The sequence below is a fragment of the Mytilus trossulus genome, chromosome 7, assembly GCF_036588685.1.
Source record: "Mytilus trossulus isolate FHL-02 chromosome 7, PNRI_Mtr1.1.1.hap1, whole genome shotgun sequence".
Classification (NCBI taxonomy): Eukaryota; Metazoa; Mollusca; class Bivalvia; order Mytilida; family Mytilidae; genus Mytilus; species Mytilus trossulus.
Window position 1 is genome coordinate 73,816,051 of NC_086379.1, and position 10,320 is coordinate 73,826,370.

The window sequence follows — 10,320 nt, forward strand, 5'->3', positions numbered from 1 at the left end:
TATCCATTTCGGTTACTAAGCCCCACAGGTCGCGTGGTTCGACTTGATTTGGTTTACATTGTATTATTTATTATGTATATATTAGGTTAATTATACGCGTTGAACAAACAATAAATTATTAATCCGACCAGACGGTTTAGACTTAACAACGGATTGACATGTAAAGCAGTTAGTTGCCTTGCGGGACGGTAGGATTTTCTTTCCATTATCAACTGGCTGCTGAATAGAGAGACAAAAGGAAAAGAGACAAAATGGCAAATGCAAGAATGAACGACTCATCTGATGCTTCTAGCAGCGTGAACGTCCCTGCTGTTAGTGTGAAAAGGTCTGCCCCACATCCAGAGGAATGGACATTACCTCACGAACACAGTATGGAGAAAAGAGAGAAATTTGAGGTTAGTCTTTCATCAGGAATATTATTCTCATATATCAATGATGAGATGTAAAAAGTCAAGATTTTCTAATGCCTAATATTGCATTTCACGACATTTTTCTCTGAATGATTTTGTTGAGGGGGTTAGGGTGATGAAGGGGCATAAACCGACTAGCAGTCGTTTACACATTCTTCCCCTAATCCTTATCTGTCGTTTGTTGTAACGAGGAAGTATTATAGCCAGACAAATATTTCAATGTCAAGAATTCACATTAGGACTGATATGTATAGATTTGGAATTTCTATGAGCAATAACCAAGGATTTTAGCTTTTTAATTCAGTTTCCAAACGCTCCACTCTACAATCCCCCTCCCCCCCCATTTTTTTTTTATATTAAACATGAATAGGAAAACGAGTGGAATAAAAAGGGGGAAGGTAAATCGATTGTTTCATTCAATTGAATGTTGTATATATACGTCTTACTTTACACATACACATATACAATAAAGTAGTGATAAAAGATACATTTCTCCATACAAAAGCCAATATACGTATAGATCTAAAATAAGATATTTTATCAGTTAAAATCCAAACAATCTGATTGCTACTGAACACATGATATAACACAAATTAACAATAAACATTTGTTTTTGTTTTTCTTCCTTTTAATCCTAGATAACATGCAACCCCACAAATTGGCAACAAATATCTATTTAGAAAACTTAAAAAAAAAAAAAAGATAAAAGATAAAAGAAATGATGCTTGCCTCTATTATTTCCGTTCAAATATTAGGTTATACTAAAAAAACAGAAGGTATTCCCGTAAAATAAACAGCTCATACAAAATGTTTATTTATGAGAGACGATAACAAATTAAGAAAAAAAAACATGTTTATAGACATTAATTTTCGTTTGCAAATGTTCTAAAATTTATCTTGCATTCGCGAATAAAAAAAATACCGGTCCTTGAAGTCAGTGAAAGTGGTGAAATGGATGAAAAGATTCTTGAGAAAGAAAGTAGATTATTTTTTTATTAGTTGTTATTAGCTTAATTTGAACTAGCTTTCAGTACCTGGGAATATTATTGTATCAATACTTTGCGCTTTGTCTTTATTATACTCTAGCTGTTTTTGCGCTTCTTGTTGATTGTCCGCTGTATGAAATTTCACACAAATACGGGCCGCTGACCTGAAATAGTAGCCCTCTCTACAAAATGTTGTCTGGTTTGTCGGGACTATAGTTCATTGTTCATGGTGAAATACTATCGCTAATAATAGTTCACTGTAAATATCTGTCCGAGACGATATTATTTTACAGTGAAGTACTATCCATAATCATTTTAATATTTCCTAATCGGCTCTCTCCTCGGCTCTCTCCTGAGGAATCGGGTAATGTTGCATAATCTATAGAAAAAAAGCAATAAAACACTGCACAATTTTTTTATATTTGTGAATGAAAATATCTGTAAAGCAAATATATTATATAACAAACAACCTATATTTTATCATAAACTTAATTGAATTTTTCATTTATAAATAATTAAAGTCAAATATGTAAAGTGTACCATAGTATACTATTTAAATATAAAGTGCTGATAATCACTTACAATATATACACAAATAAGAAGATGCGGTATGATTGCCAATGCAATGAGACAACTACCTTTATCCACCAAAGTTAAAATAAAGTGGGTGTAAGCAATTGAAGGTAACCGTATGGTCTTCAGCAATGAAAAAAAGAGTACCGTATAGTCGGCTTTAAAAGGCCCAGACATAAAAAATAATGATACCATTGTCCAAAAAAGTTTACCTCCGTTTCATAAGACAAATTACATGACCCTCCTGTCCATCCATGAAATAATGTCTTACTATACACAACATGTAACTTTGAATAAACTCACTTTGACGAGGTCAAATTTCATTATCATTGTCCTTCTCTAGAAATTTTACCATGGATGGCAACCTAATAATTATCATAATCATGAAATATAGGGGACACCTTTTAATAGGACGACATTCTGTTCAACACAATTTTCAACTGATTTCGAGAGTTTGTTCTTATATAGTTCTGTTGTACCATATTGCCTTGGTTTGTTTTGTTGTTTTTTAGGGTGGAGGGGGTGCTGGGTGCTAACAAACATGCTTATACACATTTTTAACACTATCAAATTATGTGTGTACCTGGCGCAAGTCAAGAACCGGTAATTCACGGGTTGTCGTTATAAGCTTTCTATTATATCTGTTTTTGTTTGTTTGTTGTTTTGTCATCAACAGGCTTTTTTAGTTTTTCTAATTGTGTTACATGTTGTCATGTCTGGGCCTTTCAAAACTGACGTTCGGTATTTGTCTTGTTCCATAATTCTAAAATCTAAACCATCTTAACCATACTGATTGAATAAGTTTATATTTTGCTGGTATACAAATAAGAAGATGCGGTGCGATTGTCAATGAATCACCGTACAGCCTTAAGGTCAAGTTACAGTAAATGGGCTATGTCACAGATTTCTGTAAAATTTGGCATACATCTCTGGCTCGATTTACTTCAACTGAAAATCGAAAAAATAATGTATTTATCTCAATTATCATTTGAAATATTACTGTTTGAATTCTTACAAAAGGGGTGAACATTTGTATAGAAAGCACATAAAATCGGCGAAAACCCTTCTTAAATTTGTCTTAAAATCGCCAAATCTCTAATTCTACTCCATAGATTTTTCTTAAAAAACTATATGTTGTTGATACATAAATTTCCGTTATAATGATGCAGAATAAAGATATGGTCACCGACTTCGTTTTTACGGTATACATCATTCAAAGTTGCGTTCTTTGTGAAAAAATCCAACAAAACGTCGAAATAATGTTAACGTTATCGCGTTGCAGGCCGTAAAACGTTGGTTTTTGACGTTTTTCACCACCAACAAGGTATCAAATTGATTATTAGACAAAAAACGAAGTCGGTGACCCTATGATTATTTTATATCATTAAAACAGAAATGTATGTGTCAACAATATATAGTTTTTTAAGAAAAATCTATGGAGTAGAATTAGAGATTTGGCGATTTTAAGACAAATTTTAGAAGGTTTTTCGCCGATTTTATGTGCTTTCTATACAAATATTCACCCATACTAAAAGAAATCAATCTGCAATTTTTAAGATAATAAAAGAGATAAATGTATTATTTTTTCGATTTTCAGTTGTAGTTCAACGAGCCAAAGATGTATGCAAATCTTTAGCAAAATCTGCGACATAGCCCATTTACTGTTCCTTGACCTTAAACGATAAGCATGATCCATGTCGCATACAAAGCTATACCAGGGCTCGAAATGACAAATGTGAAACTATTATAACGAGAAAACCAATTACCAGATTTGTGCAAAAACCAATAAACGAAATACAAATATGATATACAACAATAACGACAACAATATTATAGGTTCCACTGACTTTGTCATACAGAATGTGTCGAGGTTAAACATGATTGGGGGCACAACAACCCTCCCTTACATAGGATAGTTGTGTAGCATTACATCATAAGAACAAACTATAACAGATCAGTTAAACAGGGCTTTGTGGCTTAACTCTTCTGATCAACACAAAGCATAAGTGTGAGGTTGTGCATAGAGTAGAATTTTAAAATGAATTATTTTAAATTCTTATCGTTATATAATATTTAATTCTATTATATAAATGGAAAATATAATCCAGTTTTGACAGTTATTCAAAGGTAAAATCAATAAAGATAAATGGATTTAAAAGCAGGATATTGCTTAAAACTTTTCCATTGATTTATCTCGAAGCATTGTGTGCTTCTTTACAAGTAAAGGGTAAATCGGATATATATAAAAGTCATGTGTTGTTATGAAAAATAGATCATGGTTAACGAATTGTGTACAAGACCATCGGCAATACATACCCACATATTAATGTCAATAAAATATTAATAAATTGACACAGACTTTAAATACAATTGTTAAGTTATTGATATTAGTTGTTTTGTATGGTTCAAATAACTCAAGTCTATTGCTTTGTTAAGTGATATAAAATTCCCAGCTTTGTTTTAGCTAGGTATAATAATGAAGGTATTGTATACTATTACAATTTCTATCCATATATATAACAAAACTAGTCAATTCCCAAATCGGATATATCAAATACAATACAATGAAAACATAAGACATGTTATTTTTTTATCGAGTTAATAATGTTTTAACAATATAAAGCCATTTGAACATCATTGATTGATTGCTGGTTGCTGAACGTCCAGTGGCAACAATTTGAACATCATGATTAAGTTAAAGATATAAAAGGTGATGTTCTGGTCTGCGATAATAAAGAAGCAGCTCAAAAAGGGGGTAAACATAATGTCTTAAATAATACTAGTAGTAATAATGCTTATATAAAAAATTTAAGGCCAGGGAAAACACTTAATGTTTTATTATCGGTATAACCAAGGAGGTTATATTAGATAACCTCCTTGGTATAACATATTTTAAACATCAGGTGAAAGTAATAAACCCCAGTCATGCAAAAACACATGTACATATCGAAAAAAAAGAGAGGTCTAAAGTTTGAATTTCTTTTATTTTGTAGAACTGGAGAATGGACCTACAAACACAAATAGCTGGTGTTGCGATCAATTTGGTAAGTGGATCAAAAATCTAGAAAAAGAATTAAATAAAAACTGTAAATTCTGAGAAAAATACAAGACCAATTGTGTATAACAATACAGCCAATGGAAACATATACTGTATGAAATATCAGTATTCATAATGATGAAAATGACGGTATAACAATGGGCACAAAATAAATCAAACAGCCAACTTTCAAGACACTGCCGATATAGTATAACATTTTTTTAGAACAAACATTTATTTTGCCTGTCTTTTCTTGTTAACATAATTGTTCTGTTTGGCGGTCTTACTAGAACATTTACTTTTTCTAAAACAGATATAAGTGATACATACTAGTGGTTACAGGCTCTTATGGTCAAGAACATTTTAAAGAGTTACTTATGTACACCTGGCTATTATTGCACTCCAAATTTATGTGCGACAATGCAATATTTGTTTTCATGTATTACAAAAATATCATCACTATTTAAACAAAATATATCGATAATAAATCTGTTTGGTTCGTGCTGTCATTATACTGTCGAACAATTTCATCTTTCCCCATGGTATGATAAAATAATTAAAGATTGTGTATGTTGTTTTTTTTATCATTTCAGTCTAAATCATTACGAGAATATCCGAATGATGACGCCGGAGAGGACTTTGATTATTCTGATGAAATCATTAAGGCCAAATATGCAAAGGACGCCAGAATGTATGCACGCAAGATGGGCGAAACATTGAATTTAGGACTTGCTAGAGTACCTGTTATGGCAAATAAGGACAAATACTGAACTATGGAGGTGAAATATGTGCAAAGTAAAGGTGCTAAAGGATACGTCTTTTGTAAACAGATGTAAAACCAATGAACAATATCTTTGTTTGGTGTGATAAGAAGAATATTCTGTATATGAAGGATACTTAGATATATTTATATTTATTCTCACAAAAAATCACAGCATTTTACTGCATTTTTGTTGTTGAGTGTTTTAGATTGTATTTAGGTTTAGGTATTTATATTATCAAATTGATATTGAGTCACAACTATGCAAAGTGTATTTTGTGTCCATGTTGTATTTTTGAAGTGTGTATATACGATGTTGAAATATTTATTTTCACTCATGTCTTTCATTAAAACAGTCTCAGATTTTGTTCAAATGATTTTCTCATTTAAAAGGACGATGCACATCGTTAAGTTTCTGTCATATGTCAATGCATTTTCTTTTCATAGTTAAATTAATGAAGTGGATGTAAGCAACTATATCTCATCGAACGACTTTCAACAAGGAGAAAAAAAAAAACATACCGTATACTCTAAAATATCCCTTAACAATTCAACTCAATTTTTTTTATCTTAAGATTGATTTTACACTTAAGGTTTTTGTGAAAAGGGCTACAGGATTATAATTTCGTACGCCAGACGCGCGTTTCGTCTACATTGACGCTCATATCAAAATATTTATAGAGCCAAACAAGTACAAAGTTGAAGATCCAAATTTCAAAGAAGATGTGCCAAATACGCCTAAGGGTATATATACCTGGGATAAGAAAATCCTTAGTTTTTCGAAAAATTCAATATTTTGTAAACAGGAAATTTATAAAAATGACCACATTATTGATATTCATGTCAACACCGAAGTGTTGACTCCTGGTCTGGTGAAACCCTCGGGAACGAAAAGTCCTACAGCAGCGTGAACAGATTTATACTGCAACTAGTTGTGTTTATTTCCTAAATATACTAACACACCTATATTTTGTGGAATGTAAATTTCATCTTGGAACTCTTTTTCCACAGTCAGGGGTTCCTTGAGGGATGAAAATAAGTTTGAAATTTGTGTTACAATTTAAATAGCTATGAATTAATTTATTTAATTTGCAGTAAGAAAATAATATTGGGTCAATGTCAGAAATATATCAACGTTTTTGTACTCGGCGCAATACTGGAGAAGCGCTCTTCCCCAGTTTTCTCAGCCTCATATACAAAAATTGATATATTTCTGACAATGACCTAATATTGTATATATATATATGATAGAACGTTCAACCAACTAAAAACTTCGAAGGTATGATTTCAACTTCACCTCTTGGAACTCTTGATTTAATCATTTTTTTAGAAGCATCCAGCTATAAAGGAAATCATGTCTTGAACATCGCATCATTTGGTTGACATATATTCTTTATGGATATTGTTACATAGAAATTAAAAGTTCACGAATGAAAGCTGACATCATCTTTTTTTCCGCAAAGTTTTGTTTCCACCACCCGTATTCTCAATTTTTAAATGTTAGTCAAGATAAGAGGCAAACCAAACTGCATCTTTTATGTCTTTCATTTCAAATTCGATGGAATTGATGCATTTAATATACTAAAAGTCCAAAGATAACTCGGCAATACAAGCTTCTTTTTCTTTTTTCCTAAGTAGCTCCTGTAAGAAAGCAGTCTTATCTAAATAAATGAACAAGCCGACAAGAAGAGGAACCCAGGTGGTTTTTATGTGCATGTCGATTCTTAGTTGAAAAGGCGCCTTACACACGTAGCAAACATATTGTATTCAAGAAATCAAGCATCTTGACAATGTCAATTTTAGAAACAAATAAAATCACAAAAATACCGAACTCCCGAGGAAAATTAAAAACGGAAAGTCACTAATAAAATGGTTAAATCAAACGCTCAAACACATCAAACTAATAAAAATCATCATATTCCTGACTTGAAAAAGGCATCTTCTTATGTAGAAAATGGTGAATTTAACCTGTTTTATAGTAGCTAAACACCCACCTCTATGCCAGTCCCATGAAATTCCATTATCTTGACGACGATTTGTTAAAAATACAAACAGACATAATAGTTAAAACAGTTAGAATAGGGTTACAGCAGTCAACATTGTGTTATTATCTTAATCACTATAAAAATAAACAGATATATAAACACATTTACCTAGGCGCAACAACACAGTGACAGGATGTACAGAGACAAGACACATGCAAGAAATAAACACAAAAAGGCACACAGACAAAGCACATTAGTTAAAAACGAAAGAAAATAAAACCGAAATAATCATAGAACAATAACACAATGACGGGATGTACAAGTACAGAGCCACGTCATATGAACTAGCAAGAAACATAAAAAAGCTGTCAGAAAAAGCATATCAGCAATAATAAAAGACAAGAAAACAAAAATATCACAAAACAATTACACAATGACGGGATGTATAAGTACAGAGCCACGTCAATTGGATACCACCAAAATAACACAAAAAAAATAGTAAAAGAAATATTCAAAAAGACAAATGAAAAAATAATATAACACGTTAATAAGAACATAAACAAGTCAGTTAGTTTAAACATATTTTATTGTTCAAAATGACGAAAGGATCAGACACAAGTTTTACAACTTAGAAGTCAGTTGAAGTTTATTGTTTTAATTAGAATGATTATGTTTTACAACTACGATTTACCTTGTTGTGTTGTTGTTCTCCTCTTATATTTAATGCGTTTCCCTAAGTTTAAGTTTGTTACCCCGATTTTGTTTTTATCCATGGATTTACGAGTTTTGAACAGCGGTATACTACTGTTGCCTTTATTTAAAATGTTTTCATGAAACAAAGTAGGACTAACTCTTACGATTTGTCATTAAGTTTGGAATGGAGAATAATTGTGTAAATTGTAGAAAGGTCAAATGTTGCAAAACGAAAAATCTACTAGTACTCTAACACGAATCTTTAAATTTTTTTAGTATCCACATCTGATCAACACTGTCTCTAGAATATGTAGTTTAACAAGAACTTTTAAGTATGGGCTCTGATTGCTGATACTATTTACGTTAATCATTTAGAAAAGTTTGCGTGGAGCGCTTGATAGACCCACCATTTCAACGTTGTTTGTAAGGAAACTATTGAAATTAAGGTATCAAAAACAGTGGTGGAAGATCAATCTCATCATATCTAGTTCAAATTCAAAAAGAACAACGAAAAGGCTTATCATGGCACAGAAATCTAAAAAAATGAAAAACTCGAGATCAACTCAAAAACATATGGTTAATCTCATGTACTTCTGTAGCCGATGCAATGAGTAGGTACAACACTGCTGGTATTCTTGTTGCTACTGGAAAGTAAAAAGTCGATGATATATCGAATTCGATGATGTCACTATCGAAGACAAGAAGACGGGATGTTTTCAAAGCAAATTCGAAGTATCCATGCATGTTTAGTGGAATGCATAGTCACCAAATTGAATTATTCTGCAAAAGAAATTCGTCTTTTAAAATGTATTGATTTGTCCTTACCTAAACAAAACAAAAATGTGTCTATGCTAGCCTTACTTTATTTTTATTTTGGACTCTTCAGTCCGTCTTGCAGTTCAGTCCGTTTGTCTTTGGTTGATAGTTGCTTCACAAGCAATCATCTAACATCTCCAAATTTTACATATCTTGAAAGTGAAATGTTTTTGTAATATTTCACGAGGAAATAGCTTCGATTTATGCTCTCTAACAGTTTTTATTAGTTTTTTCAATTTCAATATCTGACAGTCTGTGTCGCAGCGAAAGCACATTTGGTCGAAATATTACATTTAAAGATAGTCATCATAAGACAGTAGATATTTTTTCAATAAACGTATGTGTCTACTAACACATAGATCCAATCGTTGTCTAAAGCAAAATTTACTACTAGTATTCACACAACATCATATAACTAATTATGTCGTATTTTTGTATAAGTTTTATTTTAAAAATATATTGAATTGTATCGAAATGATATATCAAAGATGATTATAAATGTTTATGACTTGCAATGAAATATGTTTACGAATACAAGGTATCTAAAAAGTCTATACACTCGATAACTTCGTAAGACATAGTTAATTGTAATCTTGCTAGGCATTTGTTCTTTTTTTAATATTCACACTATACGCTAGTATATTCGACAGACATCTTTAACCATAACGATCGCATTCATCTTAAGCACACATTGTATAATTTAGACATTTTTTTCTTTCCAAGACATTGTACTAAGACATATTGATAGCGCCAGCAGTCTTTGACAGTTGGCTTTGAATGTAGTGACATAGAACACTGGTAACATGCCCGTATTTTTTTCTGACGCAGTAATATATCAGAGTTAACTGATCGTAAATTGCTAAATTGTTTTTCTCTGCCACTTCTTGGAATATTTATCGTTCAATAATGTGGTGGAAATCTTGTTAAACATCTACCGTTTGTCATTTTACTATACACAAGACAGTTTTCTTCATATATGTAGTTATCATAAACCAATTATTCTTGATAATGTTTCCATATACAGAAGAATTACACAAAACATTCGGCACAAATATTTCAA

At 31.6% G+C, this 10,320-nt stretch overlaps 1 protein-coding gene across 1 annotated transcript; it reads left to right on the top strand.

The window, feature by feature from the left end:
• LOC134725777 (uncharacterized) lies at positions 1–6,140 on the top strand. Its single transcript, XM_063589931.1, has 3 exons — positions 1–395; positions 4,963–5,013; positions 5,600–6,140. Exons 1-3 carry the CDS (start codon positions 252–254, stop codon positions 5,774–5,776), a joined length of 372 nt encoding a protein of 123 aa, XP_063446001.1. The 5' UTR covers positions 1–251; the 3' UTR covers positions 5,777–6,140.
• Positions 6,141–10,320: the final 4,180 nt, after the last annotated feature.